A 21,858-nucleotide genomic window follows, 5' to 3' on the forward strand; every position below is an offset into this window, starting at 1 on the left:
TGTTGCTCGTCAGATAAAGCATGTATTTAAATTAGAAGTCAATGTTGCAATTTCATACTTATTACTTATACTCATACTTACTTACTATGCAAAGTGATCAAAACAATACAACTTAAACATGAATTGACTGGTTCTTTTTGGTAAAATGTCAGAATCAAAATCAGAAACGGATTTATTGCGAGGTAAGTAGCACTTACTAGGAATTTTCCTTGGATGTACTGTACATCCATAGAACTAAATATTCTGTTTATGAATTATTCATTTTTGAATTTGGAAATTACAGTGAATCTCTTAAAACTTAAGAAATGTGTAGAATGTCTAGTGCCAATTTTCACAATAATAATACTCAATAACGATCATTTTGTTTTACTTATCGGTGTTTTGTATTTCCGACAAAAACCAAGAATGAATACAATGGTTAATAAAAAATGATTTATTTGAACTATTCTCAACATCAGTTGGACTCGTTTTAAAAATGTTTAAAATTAAGAACCACTTGTATATTTAATATTAGTCTGTATCGAAAACAATCATACTTTATTTTTCTAGTTAGTAAATAATTAAGCCGGGGGATGGCTGAGACCTACATTCACATTTCTGAAATGTAACATGCCAATATAATAAAAAAAAAATGTTTTAGTTTGAATTAGAGGTAAAGTTAAATCTTTATTTTGGATGCACAAACTTCTTGTGAAGGAATATTTGAGTCTTGGAAGTAGTTTTCTGCTGGGCAGCTAGATTTAAAATGACATGCTTGTGCTTTTAAGTATTGAGGGAAAAAAGAAGTAAATTAGAAAATCCTGCATTTTGTGGCACTTGTTTGAACACTGTGGTATAAAGAATCTGCTCCGATAAATGGGAAAGGGTTGTAGAACTAAGTCTGTTGATGTGGATCACAGATGCTTTTAAGATAAACTTGGTCATAAAGTGTTACACAGTAAAAAAAAAAAAAAAAAAAAAAGAAGAAAAATACACATCTGTACCTAAGTTTGACAACACGGGTTGGGTAATCATCATGCTGATTGTTTAAAAATCAAAATAAAAGACAATCCAAAGCTGTCCGTTTAACCGATTTAATGCCCTTTGATGTGAGTTTTCTTTCAAATTAGTGACAAATATAGCAGCAGGAAGAAGATACTCTTGGGTGAATTCTGTATTTCGAAAATCCCAACATGTCGATTCCTGTTTAAAAATGGTGACTGCTTAGATACCTCCCCTTTGACTTGTCCTCCGATTAGCAGACATACTTCCACTTAACTATTGTATACATTTCCTGGGTCACACTGCCAATAGACACTTTGCAACATGTAAATCCTCAATCTCCTAAATCCTCAAACTGTAAAACAAATATCATAGCTGAGTGGCCGGTAAGTTACCACGTCAAATTACCATCAGCAATTTCTTTTGCAAGAGACAAGACAAAATCCTTAAAATACAAAATATTTATTTTGAAAATGTCTTTATAAGAGTTAAACAAAAAAAATAATAATCAAAAACCAAATCAAAACCATACAAATTGTTTGGTTACTAGCATACCACACTAGTGCTAGGAACTAACAATGGAGAATTGCTCAGTCAGGGGTAACTCTCAGACACTCAGAGGCAATGAATACATCTCCACCTCTGCCCTTCGATTTCATATTGCACCCAAAACACTGAGGCAAACAGAAGCGCCCAAAAAGGTGGCACTGGTGGTGAAATGGCATCCTGTCTGTTCTATGAACTTACATATCCAGGGTGGGCAGACATGTAGCAAACATCTGATTTTCTTTTCTTTTTAAACAAAAACACAAAACCCCAAAACAAATAAAGTGAGTTTAATACATATCTGAAATACAGTGGGGACTGAACTGTTGGCATTGATATGGTGAGGAAAAAGAAATAAGAGTTAGGGGGAGCTCTTCGACAAATATTCAGTATCCCAAGGAGTATCCCAACCTTCCAAAAACTAAACAGTGTGCTTTTGAAAGATATGGACAAGAGAAAGCCTTGTTTCTGCAAACACAGTAGGTAGCAGAGTCAGAGGCCGCAGAGGTCAATGTTGCACCTTAGAGGTTGCAGTGGAGTCAGCTTAAGGCTTGGTAAGCCCGACCTTATAGCAGATATAAACATATATGTATTCTTAAACCTTTTATTCTTTTTATTGTGGTTGTACAATATTCCCTGATGGCCTGATTTGGCCGCTGAGTGTTATACAGAATCCTGAAGAGATATCAAAATCAAAAGAGGATAAAATAACAAACAAGAGAAGTGATGAAATTGTCCATTGAGGGAAAGGAGCGGGGTGGGGGTGGGGGGGTGTGGTGGGGGGAGTTTGATGGGGGAATCCTGTTTGTTGCAGTTTGTGGGACTTTTTGTTGCGCTCCCTTGTCCCCTTCTTAAAATGTTACACACGCTGGTCAAACACACAGTTCCTCCATCGCACTGCCGTGGCAATCTGCTCTGAGGACGGAAGACAAAACATTTAGTAGAGACTAAAGAAAGAGCCCAAAGACAATGCTTCTTCTCTTCCTCAAGTATTTGGTTTTACCTATGTCAGCTTCTTGGCTTTGTTGTAAAGTGAATCCACGACTTTGCTCATGTTCTGAATTGTTTCCAAGGCTGCTTCGTACGTTTTGTCCACTGGGGGCTCTTCGAATATGATCAGGACACCTTCACCTTGGTCAAGGATTCCTGCACAAAAATAAATAAATTATATCTATCTATCTATCTATCTATCTATACACACATACATACATACACATATACACACAGTACAGTGAAGACTCTTGCTCTGCCTGTGAAGTGCATAGGTCTTATAGAAACAGATAATTCCAATTAACCTTTCACTAACCGTGAAACTTTTTGTCCAGAATCATCTGTGATAATTTCCTCTCAACATCCCCCTATAAAAAAAAAGAAAAAAAATGAATACAACCGACATTTTAAGAGATATAAATGAGGATTTTAATACTCACAGGGTTCATACGCATTTTAACCAATACTTTTTCATGACTTTTCCATGACGTCTTGGCAAATTTCCATGACTATGTATTCCTGAAAATGTCAGTCGACATTATACAATAAGAATACAAATCTGTGTTAAAGTTTACCCTCAGAGATTTAACAATAAAATGAATGACAATTTCTGTGGTTCACAGTGGGAGTCGTAATATCGCGCCCCAAATAAAACGTTGAGGTTAGGACGACGTGAAATGCATTTATGAATCACACATTATTATGCTGTGTTAAAATAAAAATTCCATGACTTTTCCAAAACTTTCTAGGTCTTTTTATGTTTCCAAAACCTTTCCAGGCCTGGAATTTGCATTTTTATTTAAATTCCATAACTTTTCCAGGGTTTTTTCAAAACGTATGAACCCTGTACTCAGGAAAAATAGGCTAACTGCAAATATACATACCTTTGACAGTTTCATTAGACCCGATATGTGTTCTATCTGAAACCCAAAGAAGAGGCATATTAAATAATTTCTTTGTTAAAATGATGAGAAACAAGAACAATAGCAAATTCTCATGTCAGCCTAGAATATGGAGAGAATGCCCCAGTGTTAGCTCTTAAAAAAATAATAAAGACAATGCTTAGGGACAGGAAAATGTAAGAATTTAGGACCTGGTAATAAATGCAGTTTCATAGTATAATACAATAGTGACATGTTTCCTTTGTAAAGAGAAGCCTCGCACCTGTGCTCTGGAAAACGGTTCGATGACTCGGATGAGGTTTTGTTCCAGCAGGTTGTCGTACAGCGTGGCCAGGTGAGTGTTGATGATGGGATCATCCCTCAGTTCTGCTCTGTACTCTGTTAGGGCCTGGAAGATGCACAACCACAACAGTCAGGCAATTTGTGTGGAAGCTTTCTACAAAATATATCATTAAAATGCATTATATATTGAGCAAACACTTGGAACAAGGTTTTGGCCATTACATTATCAGCAGGTATTACCATCAAAACTAAAAGTCAGGGAGCAAAGGTTTGTGCGTGTGCTGCACGCATCACCAAGCAGGCAAACTCAGAAGTAGCTAAAGAGAAAAGACCAAAAAGGGCTACATGGAGGTAGCCTTTGTTGGGTCAAAACAATTTAAATCCATTAACACAGATATATATATATTTTTTTTAAAGATTTTTTGGGCTTTTCCGCTTTTAATTTGACAGGACAGCTAGATGAGAAAGGGGAGAGAGAGGGGGAAGACATGCAGGACAGGTCGGATTCGAACCCTGGACCTCTGTGTCGAGGCATAAACCTCTCAGTATATGTGCGCCCGCTCTACCACAGAGCCAACCCGGCCACATTAACACAGACTTGATGAGACTAAAAAGGATTCTTACCTTTTCAAAGTCTGCTAATGATCGGTTCTTGCAGGCTTGGGCAACACATTTCAGTGCATCTGTCTGGATGGATAACGACAAAAAAAATATTAATGTCATTCTTTTTTAAACATCTTTTTATTTAGGGAGTGTAGACCAATCAGCAAACCATACGTAGATTGTCCCTATTATTTGTATTTCATTTAGTTCTAATAGTATGCATCATCATTTAGGATAATTCCTCAATCCTGCTTTTTGTGTAAGCAGCAATATTATAATATAAGGAAAAGAAATTTGATTTGGTGGAAATTGGTTTGCTAACAGTTGAAACAAATGACATCGCTGCTTTGTCAGATGGGCTATTAGCAGAAAATGATACTTGCCTGTCGGCCGGCATATCGCAGGCCCAGTTTTCCACTGATCAGGCCTTGAACCTCCTCTGGTCTGAAACAGTCAAGTAACAGAAAAAAAATGTATAATAAGATACATAAACTCAGTAGTGTTAAAGATTCAAAAAGGTACCATGTGGATGTGAAAGTAATGAATGTTCAAACAGTAGAGCATTGCATGTTGAGTTTTAAGCACTACTCACGAGTTGAGGACAATTTTGCACAGGAGCATGTATTTGAGTGCTGTGACAGCTTTGGGGCTGTCAATGGAGTCGTAGCCCTCGAAGGCCTCGAAGAAGTAGGAGTAGGCCGTCTTCCAGTCCTTCTCCTCTGCTGCGTGGATGATCCCTGCAACAGAGATGACACAGCGTGATACCATCTGTGGCCAAAACAAACCGCCTCAGCCACCGTGAAACACCAACAAAAACTGGAGAAACTTGCTGGGCTGGAGATAAACACTGTAGCTGCTGTGTGATTGTACGATTCAAAGAAATGTTAAAACCACCGAAGAATTAGCCACAAACGCTGCGTCTCGTTTTTTTTTTCAGTTCACACTGTGTTGTAAAGTCACGAATAACTATGATACCATCAGGCCTCGCGGCTCTTCTGCATTCACGCCGGTTAACACAAACTGTGAGACTTTGAGATGGTTGTCAGCATAAAAAGAGCTGAGTCGCTGAAGTTCACACCACATATACCTTTTTCAATGAACTGTTGAGAAGAAGGAGTTGCTTCATGGACGGTCTTTGGCTTATTACTTTTTATTAACTCATTTAAATATTATAATTACTATAAATACAATGTTAAGAATTTGAACTCCTGGCCCCCCCCCCCCCCCAGTGGTAGTATCAAAAGGAGAAAATGAGGTAGACAACAGGGATGGTCTCATCTTTTGACAAAGCTTTATGTTATCAGAATAATCTGAAAGCTGCTGTAGTCACATAAAATAAACAATCATTTCATTCTGCTTTGACCATTATGTAATAATGGCCATAGCCTGGCAAAGACATCCCTTATGTGTACAGATGGTAAAGCTGTTAAATAGCAATAGAATCAGTGCAAATAATAATCACGGTTATGTGTTATACAAGTTACTTTTCCATAGTTTCGATATTTTCTGTGATACTAATACTACAAATAATTTAAATACTGTAACTGCTAAATTCTCAGTTTCACTGCTTTGATAAGCGCCACCGTGCTGTTACCCCATAGAAACTAAACCACTTTAGCCCAGGTAACTGTTGGAAGTTAGAACAGCGAACACATCTGACCTGACTGCATGTCCAGAGCTGCCTGGAGCTTTGGAGGGCAGTAGATGCCGTTGGCGGTGGTCCTGGCTGAGGTGAGGGCTGCGCGGGCCTTGGGCAGGTTACTGAGAGCGTGGTACGTCTTACTTTCAAGCAGCTGAACCTCTACCAGAAGAGCTTTGTCATCCATCTTTTTCAGCTCCTGGAGCAACTGGGTGCCTGCGGGTAAGAGAATGACTGAGAGTTAATGTCTTGCACGTTACCTGTTGCAATAACTTTGTACAACATTCAATAAACAGCTTGGGGGTAAATTGTGCAATTATAGTCCTGATATGTGCTGTTCTTTCTTGTTCTTGTCAGACTTTTTGTCAAGTCTCTGAAGCAGGAGACAGAAGCTGCTATTTACCAAAAGATAAAAAAATGTTAAGTCTCTATACACTCACCAAGCGCCAAGGCCTCCTGGTATCTTTTGGTGTCAAAATAGAGTGAGATCAGACGTCCCTGAAAGAAAAGAAGAAGAAAAAAGAGCGCCATTAGAAAAGCAGAGAGCTGTGCCAATCTAAGCGGATGCCGCATTACATTATTGCCTGCTGAGACTACTGTGGGAAGACTAACATGTTTGTTAAATGGTGCAAAATAGCAGGTCCGAGGAGTTGGCCACACAAACCTGATGTTCAGCACCAATGCTTTAAATAGTATTAATTACATATTCTCAACATGATGTCATGTGGTCTACAGATAGGCCTTGAAATACAAATACAGCCCTTACAGCTGTGCCTCAAAACAGTAATTAACTGTTTTAAGGTGGATCTTATTTAAGCACATCAAGACTTATCTCTCTCTCAGCCTGAGCTCATTGTACACACACACACACACACACACACAGTGCTATTTAAAAAGTTTCCTGTAATTCTTTTACTCCTGTCACATTCCTCATAATAGTGTTTGTCCTGAGGGCAAACCATGGTGCTTGTCTGAAGAGCGTCCCTCTTCTCAGCTTCACTCATTTATACATGCCACAGTTTCATTACATAGTTTTCTTCGACACTATATCTATCTATCTATCTATCTATATATATATATAGATAGAACTAATAAAAAAATATTGCTGATCCTAAATTTTGTATTTTAGCCAAAAGCTCCAGAAATTCCTGGCTTTGAGTGTGAACCTGCTGGCAGTCATTTGCAACAAAGCACGTTTTGGCAGCTATATCACATTTATCAAGTTTCCTGTGCTTGTTTGGTTTTAACCTAAAGCAATGCCACAGTGGCGGTGTTGCATATCTACTACCAACCAAATGCTCCACCATAATCTGTTTAAAAATCACAGCGTCTAGTTAAATTTGATCCCTTCCACAGCTTCTATTTATGTTTGGGGATATCGGTTTGGTTTTCACTATCATTAAACATAAAGGCCGTTATACGTAGGCACCAACTAGGGTTGGGTGAGAGGACGACTACATCAGCTGTTGGTGATAGGTTGTATCCTATATTTTGTCCTCATCAGCTATCAAGTTGTCGTGACAAAACGACAACGTAACGCAAATAAACCTGACAGCATAATAGTGGCGCTATACAGTAAGTTGTTGCAAAAAGCTTTAATAGCCTGATAACCGTTGCCAACACAATGTCATTTATTTGCAGCTCTCCACTGAGGTTCTCCAAAATATATCACAAGGGCTCATGTTCCATTTGAAAGGCTTCATATTTCAGCGATATCCAGTTGTGTACTGCAGTTTTCTTCTACGTTATACATGAGCTATTCTCAGTTAAAGAGGTGATGTTGACTAGAAGGAAAAAAAATTAAGCTACATTTATTCCATTTGACAGCACCCACAAGCTTATTCTAGGTCCGTTTACCTCCAGAGCCTGTCGTAGGAAGGTTCTCTTCTCAGCCTTGGCCCACTCGATGCATTCAAGACACAGCTCAACCTCCTGCCCTGTTGCTGCCTCCATGTCAAGAAAGAGGTCCAGGAGAGAGCGGACCAGCCGGGCCGCCTTGGCCTTGCTGATGGAAATCAGAAAAGGCCTCACAAATTTCAGCAGACCCCCTAGTTCTGAAGACGGCCACAAAAAAAAAGAAAGAAAAAAAAAAAAAGAGGAAAAAGACAAATATTTCAGAAAGTGGAAACATAACATAGAATAGGTTCCATTCGGTTGTTCGTAGGCTTACTTGGGAAAGTAAAAACAGGCACAGAATGGAATCCAATCAAAGTTTGACCATTACCTGCGGCCTGTCCTGACTTGGCCAGGAGTGTCCCCAGCTCCAGGATGCTCTGTTCTTTAACCCTGACAGCTTCCTCATCGTTCTCTTGGACATCTCTCCTCACTGTTAAAGAAAGGCAACTTGTTGACATCAGAAAACAATTTACTTATTTAATCCTCACTTTATGCAATTTGCACATTCTAAAAACAGTCTGCCAAAGTGAGACACTCATTTAATCAGTGTGAGTCATGGGCTTGTTAAGCTTTGGAAACCAAAATCTGACTTAGTCTTGTCATGGTTTTGATGATCGCATCCCAATATTACTCAATACTGGGTCCATGCATCTGACAGATATGGATGCAACTAACCATAATGTTTAGTCCAGGGATCTTCAACAGGGGCACCGTGACCCCTTATTTCAAAAATTAGAAAAGTCCTAAAATGAATCTGACATATTACTAGCAAATATAAATGCCCACTGATGATAGGCTTACTGGACTACAGGTGAGGTAGACACTAAGGCCATCTACAGATAGTTAATCCTAAGGATTCACAGTGCCACATGTATGTTTAACACTAAAACAAGATTTATAAAATCATTCCAACAACTATTTTAATAGCTTAGTATTGTATGCAAAAAAAGGTACGTATAAAGGTTTTGGGCCCAGTTTAATATGCAACATGTTATACAATATATGTAGTAGAGGCTAGAGTGTCCCTGCTGTGCTCTCTTCCAGTTAAGGGGTCCTTGGCTTAAAAACGTTGAAGACCTCTGGTTTAGTCTGAGAAGAATAGTGAAAATTGCAGATCACAATGTTCTGGGGCACTGAGTTTTTCTTCTTAAAATAGCTTACTATGTCCGACAGTCCAAAACCCAAATATAAATCCATTTTAGGCTACTATCATATAAAGCATTGAGAAGCAGCAAACCCTCACATTTGACGTAGAATCAGCTTGTTTTTGCTTATTAAATGACTTAACTTATACGCCTATCAACATTTAAGTACTTTTTTGTCAAATTGCTAATAAAATAATTTACCCCACTACTTAGAACTTAATCAATGTTATGTCACGACATCTAATATACTTAAGAGAAGTAAACAGTGAAGCCGGACAGCTTGAAAGCTAGTAGGCTGTAGTGACAAGGCAATTTCAGAACAGTGAGAAGAGTTTACAGTAACGTTACGTTATATATCGTAATGCAATTTCCATTATGCTCTGCGTTTGCGTAACCATACACATACAGGCTGACGATTAGTAATGCGTTACGTTAATAATAAACTATGTAGTAACTTTATTTACTCTGTCAGAGAGCTGCATTTGACTGTGTTGAAATTGCTTAAAGGCTTTTGACAACAAGCTAAAGATGTTAGCCATAATAGCAATCATGCTAACATGACAGAGTCTTCAATAGTAGATGCTAGATCGCACCCGGTACACGTGTCGACGTCAACACGGGCATACTGCGCAGGCGTCAATACACCGATATTGTTCATTTCTCCCCAATTTCCGATCACATTCCTGTTGGAACATGTTCGATTGTGTAGTATTTGGTTTAGAAGCCTTTATTGGTGATTTCTTACGGTAGAGTCAGTCTTGCGCTGCAATGACAGAGGGGGAAACCCGATAGTTAACGCATGCGCAGTACGCCCGTGTTGACGTCGACGCGTGTATCGGGTGCGATCTAGCATCCACCGTCTTCAATAGAGCTAATGGTAGTTAGCTTAGAAGCTGTGGGCAATGACACAACAACACAAGACCCAACTACACAACCAAAAACACAACATTACTGATACCTAGCTACTAACATATTTCACACCTAGGCCTAAAGTTAGCAAAGTTGCTAACGAGCTAATATCCACTAGCAGTTGCCGTTACCCAGCGTTCAACAGTGAGTCAGCACGGCACACCACCGGCTCTTGCTATTGAACACGCTAACCTCGCAACCTGAGAAACAGGAAATAACGGTGATCAAAGAAATAGTGTCCATTTCAAAATCTCGGCCGAACACTTACCTATTGAATGTAGAATGTCGATAGAGGCGTCGCGATCCGTGCTAATGAGAGACTGGGCTCTCTGAAATTCAACCACTGCTGCAGCCGCCATCTTCCTTATTCAAATGCTTCTTGAATGAAAATACGTGCGCGGACTACGTTACCTAGCGTATGTGACGTCAGCGTGTGACTTGCACGGTGAGATTTAAAGGCACACGGGAAATGTAGTTACATAAAAAAAAAAAAAAGGGCCATAAACATGTATCAGAGGCTGCTTATCCTACGCATTTGATTTGTATGTGTGTTTACCATCCAACTTAACTCATAGCAATTAGCTCATTCAGTTGGTCTTCAATTTTAAAGTAGGTTAAACACCATACACTTCATTTGTATAAGATACATGTCCAAATCAAATGCTTGCCCAAGGCCAATATTCTGTGCCAATATTAAATTTTATGAGAATGGGACACAATTACATTTATTCTGTGTTAATTTAAGGATTTATTAGTCTACTTCAGAAATACACAATAACTCTCATATGAAACCATAGGCCAATATAATTAAACTGTAGCATCTAGCCTATAGTGTTAGGGTGTATATAAGGATATAAGGGTGTTTATTGTGTAAATATGTCTGTTTTTTTTACTATTATTATTAGCCTATAACTGATTCTAATTTCTTATGTCTACTTAATTTGTATTTGTGTTATTCTGATGTTTGTACATTGTTATTTCTTTTGAGCTGCTGTAACACAGGAATTTCCCCAGTGTGGGATTAATAAAGTCTATCTTATCTTATTTTACAAGACGAACTAGGAACTCTGGTCAGGTCCTTAAATTAAAATATAAACGCAACCAAAATAACACTTGAACAACAAATTAAAAATATAAATCCTCGGAGTTCACTGGGTTGACATGTACGCCTGCTGTGTGTGGCTATAGGCGGAGTTGTTACCCAGCAGCGACAGCACCGCGCGCGAAGCGCAGAGCGGCGCCCCACCACCGCCTTTGCGTCAACCATCCTCACACAGCCAGTGACATAACACAACATCAGCCCTCGCAGCATCCGCATCTCACAGCCAGGAGGACCAGGAGCACATCTTCATCTAAGCATCCATTCCACAACTGCCTCCCATCGTCTGAGCACCGCCGACACCAGGCGTGTTTATCCAACGCGTGTTTTGTTTTTTTTGTGTGCCTCGGCTCGGATTATTTTCTTTGTTGCATTCATATTCTCGGAGATGGTTTTATGTTTTTATCGCGTCTTTTAAGTAAAACTAGGCTCGAGACACGGAGCATCTTCGTTACAGAGCAATTATATTCTCATTGAGCAGGAGATCAGGTGAGTTTCATTTCATTTATGGAACATATTGGTCCTAAAAGTGCATTAGTTCATATTTGTGCATATTTGAAAACAGATGATGCGCAGCTATAGGCTATAGCCTATGTATCTAATCAGGAAATATGGCACAAAAAACGAAAGAAATTGGGATGTAACGTTATAGACAGCTACATGCACCTTCATATTGTAAGATATTATCGGATAGAAAAAAAAACATGAGGATGTTCTTCATTTCTAAGCCACCGCCTATTATGGCCAGCATTTTTATTTCGACGCAGACGCTCAGTTTCAGCACCATGGAGAGCACCCGATGATGTAGGCTACACAACACCTTATCGCAGCCAGAAGCCCAAACCGTAGCCTGTTTTAATTTAAGCCCAGTGAAGTCCCATTAAAAGCTCGTGTTTTGGAATTTTTCCACCATTGACGAATCGGATTGATAACAGGCTGATGGAATGAAGGATCGAGCAGCTTGGATCCTGCGCAAGCGAGCAAAGTCGATCGACAGTCGAATTCATAGGCAGGCTACTGCAGCGAGGACGAATATATGTCGTGCAAAGAAAGAATCATACTCATTACATCTCTTTGTTTATCTAGTTTTCGTGGAGGTAAATTACATGAGCTTGAATTTGTGCTTTACTATGCCGACTCCTATATGCACCAAACGCGACCTTCACCTGTTATTAAGGTGTTTACGTTTCTGTCTTCCATTTTAGTGAGAGGGGTGGGTGGCGCGTGGTTCACTTTGACAAGTCGGCCATTGCCCAGAAAAATACAGTATGTCTCTCTCATCATAAATGTATGCATTTACCATATAGGATCCATTTAAATCAAATGTGGAGAAGAATTCCTTTGAATAGCTGATGCGCAGCAATCACCCATCATATTATTTTTCTGTAAACTCTGTAATCTACTGCAGATGAAGCTGAAGCACAATTTCACACTAAAATCTTTATAATGTTAGGGTTCTTGTTACATTGATCATTTGCAGCAAGAAGAGATATATAGGCTACTGTTTGGATTAATTAGTGTAAGCTATAGCCTGATCCATTCCACCGCTTACTCAGACCAATCAATGCTGCTTATAAGCAGAAACCACTCAGCACACATTCATGAGAACATTGTAGAACCCATTACCGTGATATTTTCTGATGCAAGCTGAATAATTATAGATCTAATCTGAGATCAAATACATTTTGTTTGCAATTTGTAAATAACCATGGATAATCTGAAGGTTATTGATCCCACACCAATTATCTTTCTGATTATTGATCTTTTCTGCTTCCAGCAGCGGCCATCAGGCAACGCAGACAGAGAGCTGAAATACAAGAGAGACTGTTTCAGTTGGGGTGATCTTTATCCTGTCAGAGAGCTGTTCACAGGATCATTTTCTCCCAGGCCTTAGATGCCCATCGGCAGCCTGTAGCCCGGGACTCCCAGCTCCCAGAAGCATAGAGGCTTTGAGACCCTCAGGATCTCCCCTGGCAGACCCTCTTCTGACCCAGTGCGGCTAAAGCCCCTGGACGCCTCCCGACAGTCACCATGGGAACCGTGCTGTCTTTGTCGCCTAGCTACCGAAAGGCTGCTCTCTTTGAGGATGGGCCGGCCACTGTGGGCCACTACACAGCTGTCCAGAACAGCAAGAACGCCAAAGACAAGAACCTGAAGCGTCACTCGCTCATCAATGTGCTCCCGTGGAAGCGGATTGTAGCGGTGTCCGCCAAGAAGAAAGGCTCCAAGAAGGTGCAGCCCAACGGCACCTACCAGAACAATGTCACCCAGCTGAACAATGAAAACCTGAAGAAGTCACAGTCATGCGCCAACCTGTCCACCTTCACCCAGGATCAGAGCACTCCTGCTCTCACCAAGACCTCCAACAACACAGTATCGTCTATCAAGAAAGCCCCTCTGACCAACTCCAATGTGGCACCTGGGACCCCTAAGAGAGTGATTGTCCAGGCCTCCACCAGTGAGCTGCTGCGCTGCCTCGGGGAGTTTCTGTGCCGGCGTTGTTTCCGGCTGAAACACCTGTCACCCACTGACCCAGTGCTGTGGCTGCGCAGCGTGGACCGCTCCCTGCTGCTCCAAGGCTGGCAGGACCAGGGATTCATCACCCCTGCAAACGTGGTCTTTGTCTACATGCTTTGCCGTGACGTGGTCTCCTCCGAGGTGGCCACGGAGCACGAGCTGCAGGCCGTGCTGCTCACCTGCCTCTACCTGTCTTACTCCTACATGGGCAACGAGATCTCCTACCCTCTCAAGCCTTTCTTGGTGGAGAGCTCCAAGGAGACCTTCTGGGACCGCTGCCTGTCCATCATCAACCTGATGAGCGCAAAGATGCTCCAGATCAACTCCGACCCACACTACTTCACTCAGGTGTTTGCAGACCTGAAGAACGAGAGCCAGAAGGAAGAGGAGAGGAGCCGCCTGCTCATCGGCCTGGACCGGTGAGGGGGGGCGCAGAGGGTTCAGGGGAGAATGGGAATACTCAATAGTCTGGCATTTGGACAAATTTGAAAGATTAGTTGTGATGCTATTTATTTATTATTGTCCAAACTCAAGTGTGACGAGGCCAATTAGAAAGTATTTGACATTCATCACAACTTTGTATCTAGTAAGACTGAATCTTCAACTCTGGGGTAGTGTTTTAGATGGATTTAGATAGAGTTTGCATTGAGGGATAACATTTGCAATGGTCACCTAAAAATAAGGCATAAGGTCGAAAAAGCCAGAAGATTGTAGTTATCAAGTTCTATTTTCAAACGAGCAAAGGATGGATTTTCTGTAAACCTGAGAATGAAAGCTTTTTTTTCGACAATGATATATAAACAAAAAATGCCAGACTTGGGTAAATCCTTTGCTAACTTACAGATATATATCTATATAAAATACTGAAAATCTTAAAAAACATTTCAGACAAAAAGACAAAAAACCATTAGAAAAGAAAGCGTACATCTACAGCAATGAATGTGGAGAGGACTGAGGCTGCGGCAGCCCACCAGTGACCTTCTGACTGTTTGACGATGTGATGTGCACTGCCTACTGCAGGAGGGCGAGGGCCATCGCCTGACTGGCTTTCTTCATGCATCACGGATGAACAGGCACGTCTGGCTGCAAACTCTGGATCTTTGGAAGGCCAACACCACGTCCCGTCCATTAATACGGATACCATTGGAATCTTTTTGCTGAAATGCATATCTGAAAAAAAACAGCAGGGGCCATCAATGCTGGATCCATATTTTTGTGGGTTTCTGTTCGTGACTTTACAACAGGACTTATACTGTATACTGTATTTCGATGGACAAACACTGCATTGTGGGACTTTTGATAAGGAGGACAACAGCCAGAGGACATATGATGAGAAAGACCTACTTTATTTTCATCTAGGAAAAAAAAATAAAACAAGTTAATGGATGTTTTACTCCCCAGAGGCTTACACCTATGGAGGCTTATTTATTGCTTTTCTGGAACAGGTTTTCTTTGATTTCTTTCTTTTTTTTTGAACTTAGAAATGTAATGTTTTGCACGTGTGCCATGCAATTTTACAGAGTTTCCGGGAGGTGAAGGAACAATTATTACTTTTCTTCTTTTTACTTGATTTGTAAACCGACTGCATCTGCATTAGAGAATGCTGTGAACAAAGTGACAGTAGTTTATTTAGCTATGCTTGCTAAAATAGGCTATTTGTTTACCAGGGAAATTCTTTTTGTACTTTTGTCGATTTTGGAATGATGTTTGATTTCGTGCTTATGGTTCAGCATAGAAAATGTTAAAAAAAAAACAAAAAAAAACCAGTGCCATATCTTCGATGAAAATCCCACAGGTCTGAGAACACTCTGAAATACTGTACTGTTTGTCCAGCTGTTGAATGATGGGATGGAATTTCATCTACTACTAATTACTTACTGACACCTAATTTATTGCCATTCATGTATTTATTTAGGCACATCTAATGTAAATGAAAGACCGTGATGAGAGACTTTGAAAAGGGAATAATGTGAGAGGGGGGGGGGGGGTTTGCTGGTATGGCAGGTGTGCTTATCTTTGGTGGGAATGAAGATTGATCTGGTTTATGCAAATGAATGTTGCTGGAATTTATTGATGAATACCTAATTAAACAAACCAATGTCAAATCTGACCCGTCACCAAAGGGACATCATCAAGGACACCTCGACAGAACAACACATCATTGACCTTAAACTAAAGAAAAAGCCCTTAAAAAACATCTTTTTGTCCCGCACTGCTGGCCTGCACGAGGAGCTAACCCAACCTGCTGTCCCCCCCCCCACCCACCCACCCACACACACACACACACACACACACACACAGGTTTGTGGCACTATCTTTGTGGGGACCCGTCATTGACATAATGCATTCCCTAGCCCCTTACCCTAACCTTAACCATCACAACTTAATGCCTAACCTTAACCCTTACCCTCACCCTAACCATAACCTAATTCTATCTCTAATCCTACAACCAAGTGTTAACCCTCAAACAGCCCTTTAAACTTGTGGGGTCCAGCATTTTGGCCCCACAAAGCTTTCGGGATCCCACAAGTATACTGGACTCCAGGTTTTTAGACCCCACGAATATAGTTAAACAAGCCCACACACACACACACACACACACACACACACACACACACACACACACACACACTTTTCCAGGGAAATAGATTATTTCAATGACATTCTTTCTGCATCACTGCAGAAAAGCACAGCTTACCTTCAGGATAATCCATCAGCATCACCTCGGTGTTAATCAACTGTGAGGTGACATCACATTTATCTAGGTGCTGTAGGATATGAGGCGACCTCCACAGGAATAATCACATTTTCAATCATAGAAACCACAGGACTAAAAGGACATGCTGCAGTGTGCAACGGCAACGACATTGACAACCAAAACAGGAAGCATGCAGAACAATTGTATTGTTATGTTACACAGGTTACACATAGTTTCTATCTTCACAATGGCTGCAATCTACTACTACCGTATTTCCATCCAGAAATGTATGAGTTTTTTTTTTTACTGGTTTTCACATCTCATCTAAATATAGACAAATAGTGTGAACTCTTTTTTTTCCATAGCAGTGTTCTGAAAATCTGTCTAAAAAGCATAATCTGGTAGTGCCAACAAGAGGCTTCTGTCATGTTTTAAAGTTGTTCCCAGAGAATGGAAGGCTTCTCTGCTGCTGTGTTAGTGTGAATCAAAGAAAATGATGGTCACAACCTGTGGCCTCCTCTGCTGTGGGATTGTGGCTGCCATGTGGAGTTAGATCAGTGAGAGAAAGTTCATTTAGAGTGTTTGTACTGGCACAGTAGGGGGACACGCACTTTGGATGGGCTTCTGCTCCGGCAGAGAAAAAAAAGGGCATTGGGGTAAAGGGCCTCAAGAAGAGACCCCAAATCTTTTTCTCTCATGTCCACACTTTCCCCCGACTCACTTGAAATGTGCCATTTTCTTTCCACTTTGCATCATTGAGTAGTTGTTTGAGAAAATACTTTCAAAAGCTTATAAAATATGAAAAAAAGACTCGTGGTAGTTAAGAGATTTCTGTCAAATTCTTTTCTGTATCTTGTTGCGTACTTTGTAGATAAAAAAAACTAAACAGTGGTTAAGAACTTCAAAAAAGGGAGACATTCGAATGGCTGCATGTGTGTGTGAATATGTGTGTGTGTGTGTGTGTGTGTGTGTGAGTGAATGACAGCATTTATTTGTACAGAAGAATGTGTGCCATGTTGTTTTCTTATGGACATGAAGCATACACCAACCACACTGGTACTAGGACTTGGTTTTCCCTTGGTGGGGTGAGGGACGGGTGTTGATGCTGTTCAATAAAAATGTTCTTTTTTGAAAAAGACAAAAAAGCTGTTACTGTAATTGAAACTTTTTTCAGTTAGTTTCTGCTCATTTTATTTTATTTTTGTACTGTGATGGAAAAATAAAATGCACTGATCGTTCAAGGCAGCTACTTGTCTTTTTGTGCCTCCAGATGTGGACTGATGAGCACTCGTTTAGTCTTAACGTGAAGTTTGTTTTTAAAGCAACTACGAGGAACTTTTCATTTTGTGTTTATTTTGGTGGCCCCTGTGGACAAGAGCGCCAGTGTTTCCATGAGTACCACCGCCTCGTTTCGTAAAGATCTTGATCTGGCTTGCGCATGCGTTTGTTTTGAAAGCGAGGGAAAGAAAGTATTTTTAATACTACCTTTTCTTTTTTAAACACAGCTGTTTGTAGTATGCATAGCGATGCGGTAATGTATCCATTTGTGGCTATGTAAGATTAATAACTGTAATTTGACGATGGAAAAAAACAAAGTAAAAACTTTGTTTTAGTTAAAGGGGACAGACATCTGTATGCATTATTTTCTATGACACTGGGATGAGACCAGTCAAACTAAGTCAAGTCAGTTTTATTTATAGACAGGGGCGTCGGACTGGGGGGGGAAAGGGGACTGAGTACCCAGGGCCCTCATGTGAGGAGGCCCCAAAAAGATGCTAGAATGAATAGCTGTGGATGTGTGGAGGGGCCCATAGAAAATGCCTTTCTACAGGGCCCAGAATTTTGTGCTACGCCCCTGTTTATAGAACCCCCAAACTACAAATCACTGTAGAGTATACAAAACCCTCTATCCTTTGAGCCTCAATTTGAGTAGATTTGGTTTGCATTTGTACTATTAATACTTGGAGTGGTAGAAACGGAAGGTGCCAACCATTTATCGAATACATTTAGTGATCTCTGTTTCCTGCAATTTGAAAAAAAGAAATCTTTTTCGACTTGTCTGCTAACTGCTAACTGCCTTCTCAATCACAGCAGCTGGTGCTCATTGCTTACAAATGAATCCGGCTGGTGAAGGGGCTGGTCCTGTGCAGTCGGCCTTATCCTGGCTTTATTGTGAGAATAAATATACTAAAGATCAGCCTCACATCAATCTGTAATCCTATGTGTATTAACTTTCCTCCAACACACAAATTCGCAGTGTTCTGACCAAGTCATTTTTGCATAAGTCCCAAGTAAGTCTCAAGTCATTTGGTCCAAGTCTCAAGCAAATCTTGAGTTGTTGTTTTTTTGGGCAAGTCAAGTCAAGTTAACGTGCTCATATTATGCTTCAGGTTCATAATTGTATTTATAGGTTGTACCGGAATATGTTTACGTGGTTACATTTTCAAAAAACACCATATTTTGTTGTACTGCACACACTGCAGCTCCTCTTTTCACCCTGTGTGTTGAGCTCTCTGTTTTAGCTACAGAGTGAGACATCTCACTTCTGTTCCATCTTTGTTGGGAGTTGCACATGCGCAGTAGCTAGGTCAGCACAGCTAGCTAGTCAGTTGCAGAGTATGAGGGCGTGCCACGCTAGCAGCTAGGCGAGCATTATAAAGTGTGTAAGTGACGCACAATCGTCACGGAAGTAAAGGATGGACTACAATAGAGCTGTTTGGAGCAGTTTGTGAACAGTGTTTTCTGTTGGAGATGGTAAGTCCCTTTGGGGGGGACTTTGGGCTTTTTCACTTTTGTAAACCTATAACGTGAACAAAAAGATATATAACACAATAAAGGAAAGGGGAAAAAGCCAAAGAGCATAATATGAGACCTTTAAGTCAAGTCCCAAATCAAGTCACTTTTTTTTCTTTGATGTTACCATATGTTGCCATAGTAAGGACTTTGACGGACAGCCAGTCATCCAATCATGACAATCACATACCGGGGAGCTTTTTGAGTCGTCCAATCATGATTCACAGTTTGCGCTGCAGCCGCTGCATAGCGTACTTGATAGTTAGACAAACACGTGACAACAAATAAATTATATTATTTTATATTTAACAGCTTCAACATTCAAACTTATGATGCACGCAAGTCATCCGAGTCATCATGCCTCAAGTCAAGTCTCGAGTCATTAACTTCCAAGTTGAGTCGCAAGTCATCAAAACGGTGACTCGACAAATGCGCAGATAAACTTTAAAAATCAATGTCTACTTTTGCTCCAGATCTCCTGGTATTGAGTCAGTGCTGAGAGCCACACACACACACACACACACACACACACACACACACACACACACACACACACATTAGTTTGGGTCAGTTCACTCTTTGCACATCACTCTGTGTCCATTAACTTCCATTTATTTAACCACCAGGCCAGTCAATGCTGCCGTACTTAGTCACTGCCCTTGGGGAAAAAAACAGTCACTCCACTCTTTGCAGCAGATAGTCATTCATCAACCAGTGGATTATAAAGCCCTGCTGAGGTATCTGGTGATGGCTGACACATTGGCAGTGGGAAGCAGCGTTGTCATGCCAACTGCAAGGGGTTTTAGCCGTCTTAACGTCAGCCGCTGAAACAGCTGTTGGTGGGTGGATTAACAACTATTACCGCGTCGCACGTTTAGTGTACAGGTGGCCTCAGGAAACATTTGAGTCAACATAACATCAGTCCTGGCCACAAACACGACTTTCAACTGTTCCATCTGATCACCCACACATCAGTGAACAAACCTAGAAAATGTAGAAAGCAGCAGCTATTGATGCAAATAAATTTATTAATAAAATGATTAATGAAACATGTTTCATTATGGAACATTATGGAATGCATTTATACAGAATACATTTGCACAAAAAATAGCAATACAACAGGAAAGTTCCCTTTTGAATTGGTCTGGATATTACAGAATATTTATGGTATGTAATCACAGATATGCAAAATATAAACGTAATATAAAATTAGGCACATACGGAATGAATGGTGAATACATACACATTTTTGCACAAAGCCAAAGCGTGGAATAAATTATGGAAAAGAAAATGGAAGTTGTTACCCTTTGGCTAACATGGACGGGCTTGATAACAGAGTTGTGTTGTTGTGAAAGCTAGAGGAAAAGATCCCTCTATGGAAAACATTAAAGGGGAGAACACAATGGCACAAGTCTCCTAGTGTTAACATTCATATTTGATAATCTTTTAGGCCCATTCATAAAGGAGTAATAAGATAACGCTTGTGAGTTTTGAACTTGCCATCAATAAGCATAATGGAAAAGTAATCTTTGCTGATTCAGTTTTAACACCAAAAACAAATCATTAAAGGATAAATCTGATGATATGCCATATTCCAACAGTAAAATAACATAAAATAAAGTATTGTGTGTCTATCAAAGTCTGAAGTATCTTCTTCCTCTGTGCCGTAGAGCTCCATTGTTATTACAACACGTCAGTGAGGCCCACTGTTGCACTGGGTGACATGTTCCCCATCACCATGAACACAAACACTGTAGTTTATTTTGACTCAATCCCCCACACACCGTGCTGCTGCCACAAATACTCCCAAGAGCACCAAATGTCGATTAATCCGCTGCTGAAAATAGTCCCCAACAAACACAATATTAGCTCCTGTTTGAGTAACATTTGCTAAAACTACAGTGACCAGCTGTTTAAGAAAACTATTGAGCCTTTAAAAAAAAAAAAAAAATTAAATATATACTTGTGAGCAGTTTTAAGATTTACGTCCACAGTATTTACATTTCAGGTTAATATACTCATCTTTGTCTCATCTTTTTTGTTTTTGTTACTGCATGATACTCCTATTGTTCGACATGTCTTGTTGCTGGTGTAGTTTCCCTTTTTATTTCCACGCCTCCTGGGCACAGGACGGAAAGAAGGAGAAAACCAAAATAAAATGAGAAAACGTTCACTGCCCTGCAGGACGGTACAGTCAGCCAAACTGAGCAAAGTAATTTGACAGAGGAAAGAAAATGGAAAAAGGAGGGAGGGGTGGAGAGAGGAAAAGAAAGCAGAGGGAGTGGAGGAGACGAGGCCAAGCGAGGCTTTGTTCACGAAAACCCCTTTTAGCCTTAAGAAAGCAAAGAGAGAAGCGCTGAAGTGAGAAGTGACACGGAGTCCATCCTAATGATGAGCGGTGCATAGCAGAGCAGAGGAGGAGGAGGAGGAGAAGCTCTTTGGAAGATTACCATGCTGAAGGATATGGAGAGCTGCAGTGTTATGGTCCACGCACGCACGCACGCACGCACGCACGCACGCACGCAGCCCCTGCTCCTGAGCTGCTTAGAAAACCATCTATTAATGCTACCAATGTCACTTCCCTAATCCACACTACGAATGCACCAGTTTCCCCGAACAATTCTTTTCTGCATCAATGTGTCGGGACAAAGTCAGCCACCACAAAGCAGCGAGGTACAATTAGCTTCTTCAAAAAAAACAGGGCGCTCGCTAAGTAATTAAGATAAACGACTTGTTCATACAACACTCGGGCACAATTAGAATGATCGCTAACAAGTTTGTTTCCTTCCTGTTGCAGTAAAGTCGACAAGAGCGTCTCTGCCTCTTCAACTAGGCCAGACACCGAGGGAGCTCCGATT

The 21,858-nt window shown here is 40.6% G+C and overlaps 2 protein-coding genes across 4 annotated transcripts; one reads left to right on the forward strand and one right to left on the reverse strand.

The window, feature by feature from the left end:
- Window positions 1-1,427: 1,427 nt before the first annotated feature.
- Window positions 1,428-10,309, reverse strand: psmd11b (proteasome 26S subunit, non-ATPase 11b). Of its 2 annotated transcripts, none has more exons than XM_035997824.1 (13): window positions 10,162-10,309; window positions 8,168-8,269; window positions 7,801-7,997; window positions 6,384-6,441; window positions 5,965-6,159; window positions 4,897-5,041; window positions 4,688-4,748; window positions 4,326-4,388; window positions 3,682-3,807; window positions 3,402-3,437; window positions 2,834-2,885; window positions 2,531-2,673; window positions 1,428-2,437 (listed from the first exon to the last, which is right to left on the reverse strand). In XM_035997824.1, the coding sequence occupies exons 1-12, from the start codon at window positions 10,250-10,252 to the stop codon at window positions 2,531-2,533; spliced, it is 1,269 nt and encodes a 422-aa protein (XP_035853717.1). In that variant the 5' UTR covers window positions 10,253-10,309; the 3' UTR covers window positions 1,428-2,437. The 2 variants fall into 2 exon arrangements, with proteins under 2 accessions (XP_035853717.1, XP_031171207.2); XM_031315347.2 differs by having other exon boundaries at window positions 1,428-2,442.
- Window positions 10,310-11,160: 851 nt separating this feature from the next.
- cdk5r1b (cyclin-dependent kinase 5, regulatory subunit 1b (p35)) lies at window positions 11,161-14,747 on the forward strand. 2 transcript variants are annotated; one of them, XM_035997825.1, is made up of 3 exons: window positions 11,161-11,481; window positions 12,770-12,824; window positions 12,862-14,747. In XM_035997825.1, the coding sequence occupies exon 3, from the start codon at window positions 13,024-13,026 to the stop codon at window positions 13,930-13,932; it is 909 nt and encodes a 302-aa protein (XP_035853718.1). In that variant the 5' UTR covers window positions 11,161-11,481; window positions 12,770-12,824; window positions 12,862-13,023; the 3' UTR covers window positions 13,933-14,747. The 2 variants fall into 2 exon arrangements, with proteins under 2 accessions (XP_035853718.1, XP_035853719.1); XM_035997826.1 differs by having other exon boundaries at window positions 12,773-12,824.
- Window positions 14,748-21,858: the final 7,111 nt, after the last annotated feature.

Source organism: Sander lucioperca, chromosome 22, assembly GCF_008315115.2.
Source record: "Sander lucioperca isolate FBNREF2018 chromosome 22, SLUC_FBN_1.2, whole genome shotgun sequence".
Lineage (NCBI taxonomy): Eukaryota > Metazoa > Chordata > Actinopteri > Perciformes > Percidae > Sander > Sander lucioperca.